Source organism: Pinus tabuliformis, chromosome 6, assembly GCF_031772625.1.
Source record: "Pinus tabuliformis cultivar Carrire ecotype Pingquan chromosome 6, CPIR1, whole genome shotgun sequence".
NCBI classification, from domain to species: domain Eukaryota; kingdom Viridiplantae; phylum Streptophyta; class Pinopsida; order Pinales; family Pinaceae; genus Pinus; species Pinus tabuliformis.
In genome coordinates this window covers 1,781,186,897-1,781,207,658 of record NC_142292.1, presented here as the reverse complement: position 1 = coordinate 1,781,207,658, position 20,762 = coordinate 1,781,186,897, and the positions used below count along the sequence as shown (strand labels likewise).

At 36.8% G+C, this 20,762-nt stretch overlaps 2 protein-coding genes across 2 annotated transcripts; both read left to right on the top strand.

Annotated features, from left to right (window-relative positions):
• The first annotated feature begins 2,559 nt into the window (after positions 1–2,559).
• On the top strand, positions 2,560–3,234 carry LOC149266110 (serine/threonine-protein kinase GRIK1-like). The gene is made up of 2 exons (XM_089394937.1): positions 2,560–2,730; positions 2,848–3,234. The coding sequence occupies exons 1-2, from the start codon at positions 2,685–2,687 to the stop codon at positions 3,018–3,020; spliced, it is 219 nt and encodes a 72-aa protein (XP_089251063.1). The 5' UTR covers positions 2,560–2,684; the 3' UTR covers positions 3,021–3,234.
• An 8,078-nt stretch (positions 3,235–11,312) lies between these two features.
• LOC149266109 (exocyst complex component EXO70I-like) lies at positions 11,313–11,876 on the top strand. Its single transcript, XM_089407218.1, has one exon. It carries the CDS (start codon positions 11,313–11,315, stop codon positions 11,874–11,876), a length of 564 nt encoding a protein of 187 aa, XP_089263344.1.
• The last annotated feature ends 8,886 nt before the right edge of the window (positions 11,877–20,762 follow it).

Below are 20,762 nucleotides of genomic sequence, written 5' to 3'. Positions count from 1 at the left end.
TCATGCTCACACATGTCAACCACATGTTGGTTGACATGTTCCAAATATCAAGACAAACATATTTATCAATTTGAAATCAAGTTTTACAAACAATCATGTCATAATCCATAGTCATTAGACATAATGCTACAACAATCAACTACATTCAAGTACATATCAACTGTCTCAATACATACATGTTAGTACAATCATCTTAAAACAAAATCATTTGAACACATACTCATATTAAGCAATTCATCAATCATTCAACCACTTGCAAACATACCATGTTAAATAAATCAACTAGGCACCAAACACTCAAACACCAAATAGACGTCATAATCAAACAACCAAGCACCAAATATACGACATAAGAAAACTCATACCTTAATGTATATCAGGGGAGGCTATCTTGTCTACACAATAAAGCTAGGTTAGCATGATACAAATTCACAACATATCAACTCAAACATAAATCATGATATCCCTAACAGTAACTAACTAACATGTTCATGTCATAAGCTCATAAGCATTTGTCGTTCATGCATAACAATCACATATGTATGATCAATCTAGATTAGTACGACACCATATCACAAATATGTCGGCTCATACCTAAATATTGCAACCATAACCATCTGCATAGGCCAAACCAGGTTAGCACAATACATATAACATCAAGATCTTCAATGCAATGAACATAACCATCACGCATATGACCAATCCAAATTACGACATCAATATCTCAATGAAATAACTCTAATCATCAAGTTAATAGCACATAACAACAACAAGTTAGTCTATCATGCTCATCAACGACATATAACACAACAATAGCAATGCATACAACTACAGGTTACTATCATTCTTGACTATCTGACACATGTGCATATAGCTACACTAGTCAACTAAGATCTATCATGAATGTAACCATAACATCAAAAGACATGTACGTAAACCTAATGTATATAACCCTAATGCATATAACAATCCTTAATCTACATACCTGCATGCCAAACATACAATACCTGTATGATGATTTGCTCTTATCCCAAAGTCCAACGCCGCAACTTCATTATGATGATCTGCATCTCCTGCTCTATCTCAGCCAACATATTAGCATCATAACATCCAATAGCACTATGGCGACCTAGATTGCATACAATGACTTCACAAAACATATTTGACCTACTATACATGCATAATCATAACCAAGACCATACATGCATAACAACTACATATACACACATAAAAAATGAGTACCAAACCATACACACATCATTCCAACTGGAGTCCTGTCATCAATGAATGACCATATCAACTACACAAACCATGACCTCATGCATGAAAACAACCATTACTCCATTGTACACATTGCCACATGCAACCAACAATATGCATAAGCAATGCCAAATCATCTACACCTACGCATAAATGCATGAAGTCGAACATAAGTGATCAATTCTTGTAATCAACCTACAAGACCGATACATGTAATCAAAATATTAAAAAATGTAACCTAACATACAAGGATGTAATTAGGTATCATGAAATCAACATGTAAGCGACATATAATCCATACACAGTCACTCACTTGTTCCAAAAATCAAGGCATCATGTTTATTAATTTGAAATCAGTTTTCACCAATACTAACAACCATGTCATAGTCGGCAATCAACTCACAATCATAGTCATAATACTAAAACTAGCACCCACTTGCACACAAGTGCATATAAATTGTCTCAACACATATTGTGTTAGTACAACCGTATTAAAACAAAAGCATTCCTTCATACAATTTTATAAGCACAAACACATATCACACATTTAATCAAGCATTCAAACAACCTATAAGCATACCCCCTTACTATCCATGGTCCACACTAAGGTAGAAGGAGGAAGCTACTATAATGCCCCGATCTCCAATGTCCAATTATGGAAATGGGATCTCCAAAGCTCTACTAAATTTAACCACACTTGAAAAGAAATTGATTTTTATTTCTCAAACACTTCATATGAGATTAAGTCAAAACATTTCACTTATTCCACTTGTTACGTCGTAAGGCATTTTCCTCTGAAATGAACTCCCCTAAATGTCTTTCTGTCTTAATCTTAACCGTTAGATCTATTGTTAGACAATTCAACAATTCTCTGCCGTCCAAAGAAAACCCAAGCCAACCCGTCCGTCTACCTAGCCAGTCCGTCTACCTAGCGCAGTTCAAATCTCCCCCACCAAACCCTCTTTCTTCTGCGCTTTCCTTGAACGAACAAGGTAAGCTCTCGTCGTTCTCAGCTTTCCTTGAACGAACAAGGTAATCTCCCCCCTATTTCAGCTTCCGATAATTAGGATGAATGAGGAGTTGCGTCCTGGATTTGGGTTCGCATTTGAAGGAATTCTCTTTTTGGTGGTCTTCGGCTTTGTTTTATAATTCTAGGGCTCAACACCTGATTCTAACAGACAGCCCATACGAAATCCCCTGGTATATAGTGACACCCAATGAGTCCTCAGCGATGCTTGGTATCTGGGAAAAGTGAAATCCCCTGGTATACAGTGACACCCAATGAGTCCTCAGCGATGCTTGGTATCTGGGAAAAGTGCCCGTGAGTGGTCGGTCACATTGACAATTTAATAAATTAAACCATAAAAAGTTGGGTTCTTCGCAGGCCTTAGATTGTTCATGATCCACTTGTACTTCCAGAGGATATGAATCCAGCACTTGCAAACTTACTCGAAGGTCTTCTTTGCAAGGGTAAGTGACTTTTCTCAATTGAATGTTTTACAGAGTAGATTTTAATTTTAAGAGTTGCATTGCTGCAAATTTTGAAATTCACCATAATAATCAAGCTGCCACTATTGGATTTCACAGATCCGAAGAAAAGGATGAGCTTAGAGGTTGTTGCAAGGCATCCGTGGGTTATGAAGGATTTCACGTCAACTGTCCAGGTTTTGGGGAAATGTGAACAGGGTAGCTCTAGATATCATTCTGATCATCATGAGCAAACTGTAGCTTCCTCTGAAGCATTGTCAGAATCAGTTTAACAGGGATGGTTATGGTTTTTATTTTTACATATTTCATGGCTGCTTAGTCATGGAAGAGATGTTGTGGTTCTTCAGAAGAGGGGGTTCCTCCAAGGATTTGAATTTCAAGTCTCTTTATTTACATAATACAACAATTGAGCTGCACCCCGGTGACGCTTTCCATTAGAATATTATACCTGCTTTCAATTTTCAATGAATTTGTGAGTAAACCACTAAGCTTGCTCTCTCGATTATTGAAATAAACCAGAGTCCACAGTCAAAAAAGGTCCCTTCCAACACAATAATTTTAATTTAGTCTCAGTTTTCATGATCAATGTCAAGGCAATGTGAAACTCACAATGTGTCTTACAACAGTGGCACATTCATCTTTTATAGCCTCTAGGCAAGCAAAGCAGACAGATATTCACATCAATGAACTAAACACGGTTGGGACTACTGCAAATTGATTCCAAACACCAAAACTCCAGAGGTTGGAGTTGGTGATGGGACTTGCTTTCATATTGCTTGTATCTTGTGTGGTGTTCCACCAATCAAGAGCATGTTTACCACCAGAGAAAAGGACCCTAAACCAATTGGGAAGAGGCGATCTAAAATTGCTGATAGGCACTGTTTTTTTATCGCAAAGGTCTTTATAGCGTTATTTGAAGGAAGGATAATCCCAAAAGGAGAACGTAACATTGAGAAAGGTCCTTTGGAAGGATTTCATAAGGAATTTTCAAATGGTTTGAGGCATACAAGATATGGTATATATTGTTGGTAGGATCTACAAGATCAAACAATTAATAATTGTTGAGAGATTTGATAGAGATTTTGCCCTGATTTGAAATGTCTTATGTGGACTTCTTTCCACCATTCCGATGTTGATATTTAAAGCTAATATAATGACTGGCCTTATAACATTAAAATCAACAACATCACTCAGATTCTCAGGCTTGTTTGAAAAGTTGTCAGGTGGCAGTAACATCTGCATCAGTAAAGATGAACTTTTAACATTCCCCAACTCTCTTGAGGACTTGGTTTATTTTATGCTTATAAGATGTGGGAAATTTATTTAGAACAAAGGAGGACATTTTAGATGCAAATAAAAGGAATATTTTAACACCCAAGGTACATCTTCTAGTGCAGCTTATTTTACTGTAGAGGAATGGTGAAGATATTTGTTGTGTTACATTTGTAAAAAGAGTGATTGTAGCAGCAATAATCTCTAGACTAAAGCAACGACTTGATTACCCTTCATTTGTCATCAATCACTACTTATCTATAGCAACTTCTACAGATTGTGGGAATAAGTAGCAAAAAACACAGAGATGTTTTCTATTAGCAAGGTAAATCCAAAGGCAAAGTTTTCTTTCAAGCTTGTACCAGAAACTGGCATTAGAATTATTCTCTGTGGAGTTGTCAAAGGTAATGCTGATATAATACAAATATCAGAACATGAAGGGGGCACTAGAGAAAGTTTGATAAGTTCTATAAAGCACAGGAATTTTGGGAGTCAAATGATGATTGTGAAGAACTCCTAGCAGCTGCAAATACTGCTATCAATGCAAGTGAAACTGCATGTTCATGACCATTTTGGAATAACTGGAGCCTATTTTTTTGCATTCTTCACTTAGGATGGGCTAGACCTCCTCAAGGAATAAATCAAATAGGTAGAGGACGTACATGCATCTACAAATTATATATCTGGAGATCATCAGAATGGAAGGCTGGTCTCATTATTACAAGCAAGCAGAAAAATATTGTCAAATGGAAGTGTGAATAACAAGCCCTTGAGGCTTGGAAGTTTGAATGACACAAAGGATATGGAGAGTTCAAAGGGTGCTCTCAGCTTTAATTATTGAAGACGGCCTCCAAGAAGCCAGCATAATTCTATGTGACGAACAACAAGACAACTCTGTTCAATGCACTAGTGAGGATTCTCCTTATGATACTATCTAGATTAGCAGTGACACTAAGAACACAAACAGTCACAATGCCTAAGGTAAATGGCTCCTCCAAATCTCAGAATATATACCATGATTTCAAAGAAAACTGGGAGAATGTTACCTTGTAAGCCTTTTCCAAATTATGCATAGCATCCAACATTACCTTTATTGCTACAACTCCAACCTACCACAGTGTCATTGGTAAGGGTTGCATCATGAAGAATTGCAAAATTCATGCAATTGATATGTTGGAATGTCTAAGAACGGATTATGGTAAAGTCATTCTGCTTAAGCTTTATTTGGGAACATAGAGGACTGGTCGATATTGAACCAATCCAATAAGTTTGGCAATTTTACTGGAGGCCTTTACCTTTAAATTATTTGTTGGATAGATTCCATAATGAATCAACAAATTAATTGACAAGAGGGGATTCAAGTTATATTAACTAGAAGCACACCTTGCAATAAAAGTTCTTATTGATGGATTCATCTTTGGCCGCATGGTTGGATCAAGTACACGGTGTGAGCTGACAGTGTTGAACAATTTATATGCATGCAAATTGATAAGAAAGAATTTCATACAGAAATTGATTTTTAAGGAAAATATCAAAGATGTGTAACACAAATCTGTTGTCCAAGTATATCAGGTGTTAAAGGCTTTGTTCTAACACTGGAGTAGGAGCACAAACCAAACTCATCTCTAACACTTGTAAGTGAAGTTGAAAAAGTCGATTGAGAAATAGAATTAGAAGTCTAAGTAAAAAAGAGTTGTCAAGAATATGTTGAAATGTCCAATTCAAAGCCTATACTTGATGTGAATTCCAACCAGCTTGTGACGTTGAAGAACAATAGTCTATTAATTGCAGTCATGGCAAGAATTATAAGTCATTGGTATTTGATGTGTGCACATAATTAACTTAGTGATAGTAAGCACTTTGAGGGGGTTGGAATGGGAAGGCAAACATAACTCTCCTCTATTGTCTCAGAATTGCAAATAGAATCATTGGTATTAGACAACTAAATAAACAAAAAAAATTCCCAGCTAAACAAAGATGCCTCTTTTACAATGATCAAGGCTTATAGTACAAGACTATGCCCAAACTGTACATTTTAATTCAATGAGAAGTAAGCTCCTAGAATTAGTTAAAATGAATGTTGGTGAATCACCAATGGATGACTAATCTAAAGGTGTGCAAAGCGATATCAAGAGAATGGTGAACCCATGAGTAACCAGGATGTAGTCCATATAGTCTCATGTGGTATTGATGTGGAAAAAGATACATTTAGAAACATTTGCAGGCAGTGTAGATCAATAAGTTCTCATGTGAAGGCAATGTTACAGATACATTTGATGGCATTTGCAACTATTTGTTTTGAAGGTGTATCTTTCCAAGTTAAATACACCAAATCATCATATACTAGAACGACACAGGTCTATTTGAGGCATTCTATTTATCTCAAGTTTTATTAATTTTTCTATGCTATGGTTAGCTACAGTCAGGCTTGAAAGCATTAGTAGTTGGAGAATGGTGGCTTTGGTGCTTGGTTATACAATAAGAAGTAAAGGAAATGTACATAAAGTGATCAAAGAGGAGATTGGGAAAGGTAGGAGACAAGGAATGCCAAAGTTTTTCAAAGAGTTACCAAGAGCACGAAGAGGTTCTATTTCAAGAAGCTCTATTACCTCTTCCAAGCTATGTTCTATTTACAAACATAATTATTTCTAAAAGCTCTGTTACCATCTACCATGTGTTCATGTTTCCATAAAATCCTCCTTAACTCTAATAAATTTGACCTGCTTGAGACATAAATGACAAACCTCCATATCTGGGTGAAGATTGTATATAGAGAGATTGAAAAGGCTCCAAATAGACCTGTCTCTATTAGTGAGTAGGCACTGTCAAGAGATCTGGGGGAATCCTTCAAGATCTCTGTGTGTCAATTGCAGATTATGTGTTGGTACGGTTGTAGCAAGCAAGTTCAGTGTCTCTGTTGTAGAATATGTGCTGGTAAGATGTAGCAATCAAGTTCATCATACTAGGAATTCCCTGGTAGGTTAGTTATGTCTATATAAATGAATCTTATGAAGAGCTCAGAGAGAGCACCTTTACGAAAATTGAGCAAGCTGTAATTCCTGCTTACAGGAACTACATTGAAAATTTCAGCATATTGCTTGATCATTTTGCCAGTGAAATCAAGCATTTGAGATACACTCCAGAGCAACTCGAGTTTATGTTATCACATCTGTTTACACAGAGATCAAGTAGGACTGCATTGTCCAACTAAAATAAAGTAGATATTCCGGGCCGGGAAGGTCAGGGCTTAAACACAACCGCATGATTACCAGGCATCCTTATTCTTTTTGGTCAATTTGGAGGTCTTTGCTAATTACTTACAGATTTTTTAGCATCACAATATATCAAATTACAAGCTTTTAATATAGGGTATGTGAGTGCTTGGGAAATTAATATTCAGATATTACATTTGGTGCAAAGCATGTAGTATTGTAGGCATTTATGGTCTTTAGAGGGCCCTAAGTTATTAGGTTTTCATTATCGAGCTAAAATTATTGCAAATTATCCAATCTACTAAGAGTAGCTGCAATGCTACAATGTACTATAAGTTATTTTGACAAAAAAAGGGGATAATTGAGTACATGGAATACTTGTAAACGGGATAACTAGATACATGGAGAACTTATGAGAGAGGGATTCCGGATTCCAATATCAATGATGTACCACTGTTCTAATGAGGAAATTATGTTCCTTTTACATTTTGGGTAGCAGTGGCATAAATGTAAGATAATGTCCTCTCTATTGCTCTCATAGGCAAAAACAGAGAACTTAATCTTTTATTTTGAAGTGGCTCAAATGTAACTCCATGCCACATTCTCACCATGGCTTGAGAGGTCCAGGGTCATGCAGTATAACATGTGGGCCGAATACTTACAATTCTCACCATGATTTGAGAGGTCCAGGGCCATGCAGCATAACTTATGCACTGAATACTTATTTGTAACATGAGAAACCATGGCTTGAGAGGTCAAGGGTCATGCAGCATGACCTGTGGGCTTAATACTTACAATTCTCACCATGGTTTGAGAGGTCCAAGGCCATGCAACATAACTTATGGGCTGAATACTTATTTGTAACATGAGAAATCACTGCACTCCATTTTGTTTAGAGAAAGGATTTGTATTTTGGGTAACAGTGGCATAAATGTAAGATATTATCCTCTCTATTTCTTTCATAGGCAAAATGAGTACCTGAATCTTTATTTTGAAGTGGCTCAAAAGTAACTCCTTGCCATATTCTCACTATGGCTTGAGAGGTAGAGGGCCACGCAATTGTAAATACATTTGTGTAACATGAGAAGTCACTGCACTCTCTTTTTCTTAAGAGTGGATTTGTGATATTCTTTTATTGACTGTGGAAGGATCAGCACTGATTAATTGTCATTACACAAAATGGTACCAACTCTCAAGGCCAACGAACCTTGATTCATAAATACCTTTAAAAGGCCATATCACTAGTGGGGATGAATCCAACTAAAAACTTGGCCTTGCATTGCACAGGACAGTAATGACTATTCAAATTAGTTATATGTTCTGAGCGTTATCATTGTATAGGGTGGTTGCATTAAAAGGCATCTCACTTGGTGTAAAAGATGTCAAAATTAGATTGTAACCTGTTTGATATGACTTATTTATTGTGTATCTTGTGGCCTAGAGTAAGATGTTTTATCTTGTTGTTACAAGCATAAAATCTCCTCTATCCCTTTCGTAATGGATTATGTTCATGTTTTCTTGGAAACGTATCTACATTGATTTGAAATCCCCTACATAATCTACTAAGAATTTTTTTAAAGCACCAGAAGTTGCAATTCCATTTACCTTCGTTGTTTATAAATTTTATGTTTAATTTGGGAGTAGATCAAGCTAAAAGTATTGCAAATTATCCAATATGCTAAGAGCGGTTGCAATGCTACAATGTACTGTAAGTTATTTTGACAAGAAAAGGGGATAATTGAGTACATGGAATACTTGTAAACGGGATAACTGGATACATGGAGAACTTATGAGAGAGGGCTTCCGGATTCCAATATCAATGTTGTACCACTGTTCTAATGAGGAAATTATGTTCCTTTTACATTTTGGGTAGCAGTGGCATAAATGTAAGATAATGTCCTCTCTATTGCTCTCATAGGCAAAAACAGAGAACTTAATCTTTTATTTTGAAGTGGCTCAAATGAAACTCCATGCAACATTCTCACCATGGCTTGAGAGGTCCAGGGTCATGCAGCATAACCTGTGGGCTGAATACTTACAATTCTCACCATGGTTTGAGAGGTCCATGGGCATGCAGCATAACGTATGGGTTGAATACTTATTTGTAACATGAGAAACCATGGCTTGAGAGGTCCAGGATCATGCAGCATAACCTGTGGGCTGAATACTTACAATTCTCACCATGCTTTGAAAGGGCCAAGGCCATGCAACATAATTTATGGGCTGAATACTTATTTGTAACATGAGAAATCACTGCACTCCATTTTGTTTAGAGAAAGGATTTGTACTTTGGGTAGCAGTGGCATAAATGTAAGATATTATCCTCTCTATTTCTTATGACAGGAAGCTCTGCAACATGATTTTTCAGACATTTGATATTGAATTGTGGACAGATTTCTTTTAGAAATTGGTTTTAGGGAGCGGTATGAAAGCACTGATAGAGTTTGGAGAGGCCGTTGCCCTGAGCCAGAGAGAGCCTCAGAAGCTGTTCAAGTTGTTGGACATGGTTCAATATCAAATGTCTAAAAACACTCCATTTTGTTTAGAGAAAGGATTTGTATTTTGGGTAGCAGTGGCATAGATGTAAGATATTATCCTCTCTATTTCTTTAATAGGCAAAATGAGTACCTAAATATTTATTTTGAAGTGGCTCAAAAGTAACTCCTTGCCATATTCTAAGTATGGCTTGAGAGGTCGAGGGCCACGCAATTGTAAATACATTTGTGTAACATGAGAAGTCACTGCACTCTCTTTTTCTTAAGAGAGGATTTTTGATATTCTTTTATTGACTGTGGAAGGATCAGCACTGATTAGTTGTCATTACACAAAATGGTACCAACGAGCCTTGATTCATAAATACCTTTAAAAGGCCATATCACCAGTGGGGATGAATCCAACTAAAAACTTGGCCTTGCATTGCACAGGACAGTAATGACTATTCAAATTAGTTATATGTTCTCAGCGTTATCATTGTATAGGGTGGTGGCATGAAAAGGCATCTCACTTGGTGTAAAAGATGTCAAAATTAGATTGTAACCTGTTTGATATGACTTATTTATTGTGTATCGTGTGGCCTAGAGTAAGATGTTTTATCTTGTTGTTACAAGCATAAAATCTCCTCTATCCCTTCCGTAATGGATTATGTTCCAATGTTTTCTTGGAAACGTATCTACATTGATTTGAAATCCCCTACATAATCTACTAAGAATATTTTTAAAGCACCAGAAGTTGCAATTCCATTTACCTTCGTTGTTTATAATTTATGTTTAATTTGGGAATGATCAGTATATGGTTTGCTAAATTTATGTGTAGTAAAATTGCAATAAGGGGTAGTATTTGGTTAATGTATGTGATTAAGGTTAGAGTTTATTTGAAAGCATATGACTTTATTGTTGTGGCATTAGCAATAACAGTATATGATACAAGATTTTTTGCTTATACTATTTAGATTGAAACAACCTTTTTGATATTGATCTCAAACTATTTTTGATAGTCTAAGAGTGGCATTCTTTCCAATTCTTTGGATTAGAATGCGGACAACCATTTTCTAAGAATTGTCTGTCCCTGGGCATTTTCCTGTTTAGTCCATAATTTATGTTCTAATTTGCTAAATATACAATGAAATATAAAACAAATAAGTAAGCCAAATCCCCTTCAATCAATGTTCTAAAAAGGTGTGAGCATTGTGAGTCATCTACCATGCTCCCATGTTTATGTTATTGAAGAAACATAGAATGACTAAATGTTGAACCAATTGTTTCAGTTAATGATTGCAGAGATTTTGGAGAGCTTTGGTAGAGCTAAAAAGTGCTTGAAGATTTATGGTTCGATTAGGATTGAGAGAATGAGAGCGAGCTTCAAGAGCATGGAAACTGATTCCTGAGATATAATTCTTCATCATGTATTGATAAGCTTGAGTGGACTGCTCTAGAAGACCATGTGGCAGAATGGTTGGAGGTGTTAAGGAAGACAGTGAAGGTCTTGGTTTCTTCTGAGAGGAAGCTCTGCAACAGGATTTTTCAGACATTTGATATTGAATTGTGGACAGATTTCTTTCAGAAATTGGTTTTAGGAAGCAGTATGAAAGCACTGATAGAGTTTGGAGAGGTCGTTGCCCTGAGCCAGAGAGAGCCTCAGAAGCTATTCAAGTTGTTGGACATGGTTGAAGGATTGGAGAGATTGAAGGAGGACTTCGGGGTGGTTTTTGAAGGGCCCAGATGCCTGGAGATCAGGCTTCGGTTGAGCGAAATGGAGAAGCACTTGGTGCACAGTGCTTGTCAAGTTCTGTGGGACTTTGGGAAACAGGTAGAGGAGGATTCAGGTTTGTTTATTGATGGGAGTCCACCAAAGCTTACAAACTACATTGTGAATTATCTCAAGTTTATGTTGACTGAATATGAGGAGGTTATGGCAATGGTCTGGGGAATGGAGAACAACATAAGCCTTGCAGAGGTTGTTAGTCATGTGATGGATTCTTTGGAGCTGAGTTTGGAGACCAGAGCCACAGGATACAATGCATCTGGATTGTCACACATATTCCTCATGAATAATTGTTGGTATATATTCAAGAGAGCCAGAGACAGCAAACTAGGGAATCTGTTGGGTGAGGCATGGCTAAAGCAGAGGAAGAGATTGGTTAACTAACATGTTTTGGGTTATGAAAAGGAAGTATGGTTCCCCTAGTGAAGCTTTTGAACAGAGATGGACTAGCTCTATCCAGTCATGGAAAAGGAGGAGCTAGGGATTTGTTTAAGCAGAGAATCCGCTCATTCAATTCCACATTTGAGAAGTCATATGAAGAGCACAAGAATTGGTTGATCTATGATGAAGAGCTCAGAGAGGGCACCTTTACGAAAATTGAGCAAGCTATAATTCCTGCTTACAGGAACTACATTGCAAATTTTAGCATATTGCTTGATCATTCTGCCAGTGAAAGAAAGCATTTGAGATACACTCCAGAGCAACTCGAGTTTATGTTATCACATCTGTTTACACAGAGATCAAGTAGGACTGGATTGTCCCACTGAAATAAAGTAGATATTCCAGGCCGGGAAGGTCAGGGCTTAAACACAAACGCATGATTACTAGGCACGCTTATTCTTTTTGGTCAATTTGGAGGTCTCTGCTAATTACTTACAGATTTTTAATCATCACAATCTATCAAATTACAAGATTTTAATATAGGGTATGTGAGTGCTTGGGAAATTAATATTCAGATATTACATTTGCTGCAAAGCATGTAGTATTGTAGGCATTTATGGTCTTTAGTGGGCCCTAAGTTATTAGGTTTTCATTATCCAGCTAAGAGTATTGCAAATTATCCAATCTGCTAAGAGTGGCTGCAATGCTACAATGTACTGTAAGTTATTTTGACAAAAAAAAGGGATAGTTGAGTACATGGAATACTTGTCAACGGAATAATTGGATACATGGAGAACTTATGAGAGAGGGCTTCCGGATTCCAATATCAATGTTGTACCACTGTTCTAATGAGGAAATTATATTCCTTTTACATTTTGGGTAGTAGTGGCATAAATGTAAGATAATGTCCTCTCTATTGCTCTCATAGGCAAAAACAGAGAACTTAATCTTTTATTTTGAAGTGGCTCGAATGTAACTCCATGCCACATTCTCACCATGGCTTGAAAGGTCCAGGGTCATGCAGCGTAACCTGTGGGCTGAATACTTACAATTCTCACGATGGTTTGAGAGTTCTAGGGCCATGCAACATAACTTATGTGCTGAATACTTATTTGTAACATGAGAAACCATGGCTTGAGAGGTCCAGGGTCATGCAGCATAACCTGTGGGCTGAATGTTTACAATTCTCACCATGCTTTGAGAGGTCCAGGGCCATGCAACATAACTTATGGGCTGAATACTTATTTATAACATGAGAAATCACTGCACTCCATTTTGTTTGGAGAAAGGATTTGTATTTTGGGTAGCAGTGGCATAAATGTAAGATATTATCCTCTCTATTTCTTTCATAAGCAAAATGAGTACCTGAATCTTTATTTTGAAGTGGCTCAAAAGTAACTCCTTGCCATATTCTCACTATGGCTTGAGAGGTCGAGGGCCACGCAATTGTAAATACATTTGTGTAACATGAGAAGTCACTGCACTCTCTTTTTCTTAAGAGAGGATTTGTGATATTCTTTTATTGATTGTGGAAGGATCAACACTGATTAATTGTCATTACACAAAATGGTACCAACTCTCAAGGCCAACGAGCCTTGATTCATAAATACCTTTAAAAGGCCATATCACCAGTGGGGATGAATCCAACTAAAAACTTGGCCTTGCATTGCACAGGACAGTAATGACTATTCAAATTAGTTATATGTTCTCAGCGTTATCATTGTATAGGGTGGTTGCATTAAAAGGCATCTCACTTGGTGTAAAAGATGTCAAAATGAGATTGTAACCTGTTTGATATGACTTATTTATTGTGTATCTTGTGGCCTAGAGTAAGATGTTTTATCTTGTTGTTACAAGCATAAAATCTCCTCTATCCCTTCCGTAATGGATTATGTTCATGTTTTCTTGGAAACGTATCTACATTGATTTGAAATCCCCTACATAATCTACTAAGAATTTTTTTAAAGCACCAGAAGTTGCAATTCCATTTACCTTCGTTGTTTATAAATTTTATGTTTAATTTGGGAATAGATCATCATATGGTTTGGCAAAACTCGGTATAGCGTAGATTTAGATTGGAAAAGGAACTAGTAAGTAGAAAATGGTCTCCCAAGTCTCAGGACATGTATCCTATGTGTTGTCTACAATTTATGTTTAATTTGGGAATGATCAGTATATGGTTTGCTAAATTTAGGTGTAGTAAAATTCCAATAAGTGGTAGTATTTGGTTAATGTATGTGATTAAGGTTAGAGTTTATTTGAAAGCATATGACTTTATTGTTGTGGCATTGGCAATAACAGTATACGATACAAGCTTTTTTGCTTATACTGTTTAGATTGAAACAACCTTTTTGATATTGATCTACAACTGTTTTTGATAGTCTAAGAGTGGCATTCTTTCCAATTCTTTGGATTAGAATGCGGACAACCATTTTCTAAGAATTGTCTGTCCCTGGGCATTTTCCTATTTAGTCCATAATTTACGTTCTAATTTGCTAAATATACAATGAAATATAAAACAAATAATTAAGCCAAATCCCCTTCAATCAATGTTCTAGAAAGGTGTGAGCATTGTGAGCCATCTGCCATTATCCCATGTTTATGTTATTGAAGAAACATAGAATGACTAAATGTTGAACCAATTGTTTCGGTTAATGATTGCAGAGATTTTGGATAGCTTTGGCAGAGCTAAAAAGTGCTTGAAGATTTATGGTTCGATTAGGATTGAGAGCATGAGAGAGAGCTTCAAGAGCATGGAAATTAATTATCTGAGATATAATTCTTCATCATGTAATGATAAGCTTGAGTGGACTGCTCTAGAAGACCATGTGGCAGAATGGTTGGAGGTGTTAAGGAAGACAGTGAAGGTCTTGGTTTCTTCTGAGAGGAAGCTCTGCAATAGGATTTTTCAGACATTTAATATTGAATTGTGGACAGATTTCTTTTAGAAATTGGTTTTAGGAAGCGGTATGAAAGCACTGATAGAGTTTGGAGAGGTCGTTGCCCTGAGACAGAGAGAGCCTCAGAAGTTGTTCAAGTTGTTGGACATGGTTGAAGGATTGGAGAGATTGAAGGAGGACTTCGGGGTGGTTTTTGAAGGGCCCATATGCTTGGAGATCAGGTTTCGGTTGAGCGAAATGGAGAAGCACTTGGTGCACAGTGCTTGTCAAGTTCCGTGGGACCTTGGGAAACAGGTAGAGGAGGATTCGGGGTTGTTTGTTGATGGGAGTCCACCAAAGCTTACAAACTACTTTGTGAATTATCTCAAGTTCATGTTGACTGAATATGAGGAGGTTAGGGCAATGGTCTGGGGAATGGAGACATTTGTGTAACATGAGAAGTCACTGCACTTTCTTTTTCTTAAGAGAGGATTCTTTTATTGACTGTGGAAGGATCAGCACTGATTAATTGTCATTACACAAAATGGTACCAACTCTCAAGGCCAACGAACCTTGATTCATAAATACCTTTAAAATGCCATATCACTAGTGGGGATGCATCCAACTAAAAACTTGTCCTTGCATTGCACAGGACAGTAATGACTATTCAAATTAGTTATATGTTCTGAGCGTTATCATTGTATAGGGTGGTTGCATTAAAAGGCATCTCACTTGGTGTAAAAGATGTCAAAATTAGATTGTAACCTGTTTGATATGACTTATTTATTGTGTATCTTGTGGCCTAGAGTAAGATGTTTTATCTTGTTGTTACAAGCATAAAATCTCCTCTATCCCTTCCGTAATGGATTATGTTCATGTTTTCTTGGAAACGTATCTACATTGATTTGAAATCCCCTACATAATCTACTAAGAATTTTTTTAAAGCACCAGAAGTTGCAATTCCATTTACCTCCGTTGTTTATAAATTTTATGTTTAATTTGGGAATAGATCAAGCTAAAAGTATTGCAAATTATCCAATCTGCTAAGAGTGGCTACAATGCTACAATGTACTGTAAGTTATTTTGACAAAAAAAAGGGGATAATTGAGTACATGGAATACTTGTAAACGGGATAACTGGATACATGGAGAACTTATGAGAGAGGGCTTCCGGATTCCAATATCAATGTTGTACCACTGTTCTAATGAGGAAATTATGTTCCTTTTACATTTTGGGTAGCAGTGGCATAAATGTAAGATAATGTCCTCTCTATTGCTCTCATAGGCAAAAACAGAGAACTTAATATTTTATTTTGAAGTGGCTCAAATGTAACTCCATGCCACATTCTCACCATGGCTTGAGAGGTCCAGGGTCATGCAGCATAACCTGTGGGTTGAATACTTACAATTCTCACCATGGTTTGAGAGGTCCAGGGCCATGCAGCATAACTTATGGGCTGAATACTTATTTGTAACATGAGAAACCATGGCTTGAGAGGTCCAGGGTCATGCAGCATAACCTGTGGGCTGAATACTTACAATTCTCACCATGCTTTGAGAGGTCCAGGGCCATGCAGCATAACTTATGGGCTGAATACTTATTTGTAACATGAGAAATCACTGCACTCCATTTTGTTTAGAGAAAGGATTTGTATTTTGGGTAGCAGTGGCATAAATGTAAGATATTATCCTCTCTATTTCTTTCATAGGCAAAATGAGTACCTGAATCTTTATTTTGAAGTGGCTCAAAAGTAACTCCTTGCCATATTCTCACTATGGCTTGAGAGGTCGAGGGCCACACAATTGTAAATACATTTGTGTAACATGAGAAGTCACTGCACTCTCTTTTTCTTAAGAGAGGATTTGTGATATTCTTTTATTGACTGTGGAAGGATCAGCACTGATTAATTGTCATTACACAAAATGGTACCAACTCTCAAGGCCAACGAGCCTTGATTCATAAATACCTTTAAAAGGCCATATCACCAGTGGGGATGAATCCAACTAAAAACTTGGCCTTGCATTGCACAAGACAGTAATGACTATTCAAATTAGTTATATGTTCTCAGCATTATCATTGTATAGGGTGGTTGCATTAAAAGGCATCTCACTTGGTGTAAAAGATGTCAAAATTAGATTGTAACCTGTTTGATATGACTTATTTATTGTGTATCTTGTGGCCTAGAGTAAGATGTTTTATCTTGTTGTTACAAGCATAAAATCTCCTCTATCCCTTTCGTAATGGATTATGTTCATGTTTTCTTGGAAACGTATCTACATTGATTTGAAATCCCCTCTATAATCTACTAAGAATTTTTTTAAAGCACCAGAAGTTACAATTCCATTTACCTTCGTTGTTTATAAATTTTGTGTTTAATTTGGGAATAGATCATCATATGGTTTGGAAAAACTCGGTATAGCGTAGATTTAGATTGGAAAAGGAACTGGTAAGTAGAAAATGGTCTCCCAAGTCTCAGGACAAGTATCCTATGTGTTGTCTATGATTTATGTTTAATTTGGGAATGATCAGTATATGGTTTGCTAAATTTAGGTGTAGTAAAATTGCAATAAGTGGTAGTATTTGGTTAATGTATGTGATTAAGGTTAGAGTTTATTTGAAAGCATATGACTTTATTGTTGTGGCATTGGCAATAACAGTATATGATACAAGCTTTTTTGCTTATACTATTTAGATTGAAACAACCTTTTTGATATTGATCTCAAACTGTTTTTGATAGTCTAAGAGTGGCATTCTTTCCAATTCTTTGGATTAGAATGCGGACAACCATTTTCTAAGAATTGTCTGTCCCTGGGCATTTTCCTGTTTAGTCCATAATTTATGTTCTAATTTGCTAAATATACAATGAAATATAAAACAAATAAGTAAGCCAAATCCCCTTCAATCAATGTTCTAAAAAGGTGTGAGCATTGTGAGTCATCTGCCATGCTCCCATGTTTATGTTATTGAAGAAACATAGAATGACTAAATGTTGAACCAATTGTTTCGGTTAATGATTGCAGAGATTTTGGGGAGCTTTGGCAGAGCTAAAAAGTGCTTGAAGATTTATGGTTCGATTAGGATTGAGAGCATGAGAGCGAGCTTCAAGAGCATGGAAACTGATTACCTGAGATATAATTCTTCATCATCTATTGATAAGCTTGAGTGGACTGCTCTAGAAGACCATGTGGCAGAACGGTTGGAGGTGTTAAGGAAGACAGTGAAGGTCTTGGTTTCTTCTGAGAGGAAGCTCCGCAACAGGATTTTTCAGACATTTGATATTGAATTGTGGACAGATTTCTTTCAGAAATTGGTTTTAGGAAGCGGTATGAAAGCACTGATAGTGTTTGGAGAGGTTATTGCCCTGAGCTAGAGAGAGCCTCAGAAGTTGTTCAAGTTGTTGTACATGGTTGAAGCATTGGAGAGATTGAAGGAGGACTTCGGGGTGGTTTTTGAAGGGCCCAGATGCCTGGAGATCAGGCTTCAGTTGAGCGAAATGGAGAAGCACTTGTTGCACAGTGCTTGTCAAGTTTTGTGGGACTTTGGGAAACAGGTAGAGGAGGATTCAGGATTGTTTGTTGATGGGAGTCCACCAAAGCTTACAAACTACGTTGTGAATTATCTCAAGTTTATGTTGACTGAATATGAGGAGGTTATGGCAATGGTCTAGGGAATGGAGAACAACATAAGCCTTGCAGAGGCTGTTAGTCATGTGATGGATTCTTTGGAGCTGAGTTTGGAGACCAGAGCCACAGGATACAATGCATCTGGATTGTCACACATATTCCTCATGAATAATGCACACACTACATGGATAATGGATTTCCACACTTTATGCCTTACAGCGTTTCCTTTGCAACATCTGGTGCAAATGTTAGTAACATAATAACTAAAAACATGCCACTTTTCCATTTCCTTACATGCAACCTTTCAAATTCCTTGCATGCAACTCTTCAAATTCTTTTCATGAAAATAGGCATATATGAGCTACATCCATATTATCATACTACAATATTATGCCATAAAAAAAAAAAAAAACATTTTCTTCAAACAACTACCATACTTTTACATTTTCTTCAAACAACTACTATACTATTACATTTGCATGTTGGCATTTCTTCAAACACTTTAAATGCAAACTAATATAGAAAACTATTTTCATACAAGTAAGCATATATCAACTACAACAATACTATTACACATCGATATTATCCCCAACCATAAACAACACACTCAATGGGGCATTTTATCAAACAGTTTGTATGCAATTAATCATTGAACCATTTAAGCATTTCATCAAACACTTTGCATGTAAACTAATATAGCGAATGATTCAATGCATATATCCTAAAATGTAGTAGTACAAGTTATGGAAACTGAACCATATGATCAGTGGTATTTTACCTCTCTATGGTTCAAGTTTCAACTTCTGAGATTTCATAGATGAAAAGTTATAATAAACATACCAACACAATCCTATTTGGTGCACAATTCTAGGAGTATTCAGAATAGCTTGACTTCCACTCGTCGTATCTCCTAAAATATAGTGAATAAATGTCTGAAATCTTTATCACGACATCAATGGGATTTCCCCTCATTGTGGAAAAAAATTCACCTCCTGAGAGTGCCCATAAGAAAAGTTATAACAAAAATGTCAGCATGATCTGTTTGAGGCCTGATTTTAGGAGTATTCAGAAGGCTCGATTCCCTCTACTCATATATCATAACATATTGCGACCCAATATCTGAAATTTATACCACACAATCAATGGTATGTCCCCTCAATGTGGACAAATTTTCAGCTTCTGAAAGCCTACATAAGATGAGTTATTGCAAAAATACCAACATGACATGTTTAAAGGTGCATTCAGGAAGGTCATCTTCCTTAGATCATAATTCCTAAAGTATTGTGAACCAATATCTGAAATTTTTACCACATTATCATTGGGATTTACCTTCAATATGGACAAATTTTCAACTTCTAATATGCCACATAAGAAAAGTTATAACAGATATGACATAAATGTCTAAAATTTAACCTTTGTTCTTCATTTCACCTATGATATAGCCCATCCAGTCCAAGTGTTTGAACCTGGAAGCTCTGATACCACTCTATAACACCCTCCGGGGTAAATGTGCATATAAACAACATAATAGGAACAGAAATACAATAAACATATCAACCATCAAAATCCATATATATATATATATATATATATATATCTATATATATATATATATATATATATATATATATATATATATATATATATATATATATATATATATATAAGTACATTTGCACATGAAAATCAAGGGAATGAATTTTTCATTAATAATTGCAATGAACCAACCGGTGATGGGACTACCACGTTCCACCCAACCATAGATTGGTTGAGCCAAGTCTCTCTTCTGCCAATCACCCCCGTGCCATATTTCAAGCATGAATGTGGGACTCATAGAACACATCAAAAAACACCAATCAATGTGGATGCCACCAGAGTTCTCCACCTATATCGTGAGGAATTTGAGTGCCTCCTAGCCTCTCAGGCTTTACCGTGCATCCGCAGTCTGATCCAGGGATCACTAGGCCCTACACTGAGACATACTTTCTAGGCTTTACCATGCATTCCATCTCGGAATCACTAGGCCCAACGGAGAGAAAATCCACCTCTTGGCTTTACTGTATATCTCGCCATTGACCGGCAAGGATTCATAGGCCCACTGAGGCACACAACCCATAGTCTGGTTCAGGGGTTACTAGGCCAGTGGCTTCGTGCATCCTCAGTTCGGTTCAAGGACCACTACCACCATGTGTTTATCAATTCAGAGATCCACCCCACTCAGCTTCGAATCCAATCCGACCATTCCCCACAAAACGCATGAGAGAACCCATCTCATCAAAGCTATCAGGAAATGGCAAGGCTAGGCTGAAAATAATGTCACGCTTGGAAAGACCCATGCCATGGTAGAAAAGAAACACATGCAATCCCATGCATGCCAAATCTAGCAA

Coding starts and splice junctions, on each gene's coding strand:
- LOC149266110 (XM_089394937.1), top strand. CDS start 2,685: ATGAATCCAGCACTTGCAAACTTACTCGAAGGTCTTCTTTGCAAGG. Junction 2,731..2,847: donor CGAAGGTCTTCTTTGCAAGG/GTAAGTGACTTT, acceptor TGGATTTCACAG/ATCCGAAGAAAAGGATGAGC.
- LOC149266109 (XM_089407218.1), top strand. CDS start 11,313: ATGAAAGCACTGATAGAGTTTGGAGAGGTCGTTGCCCTGAGCCAGAGA.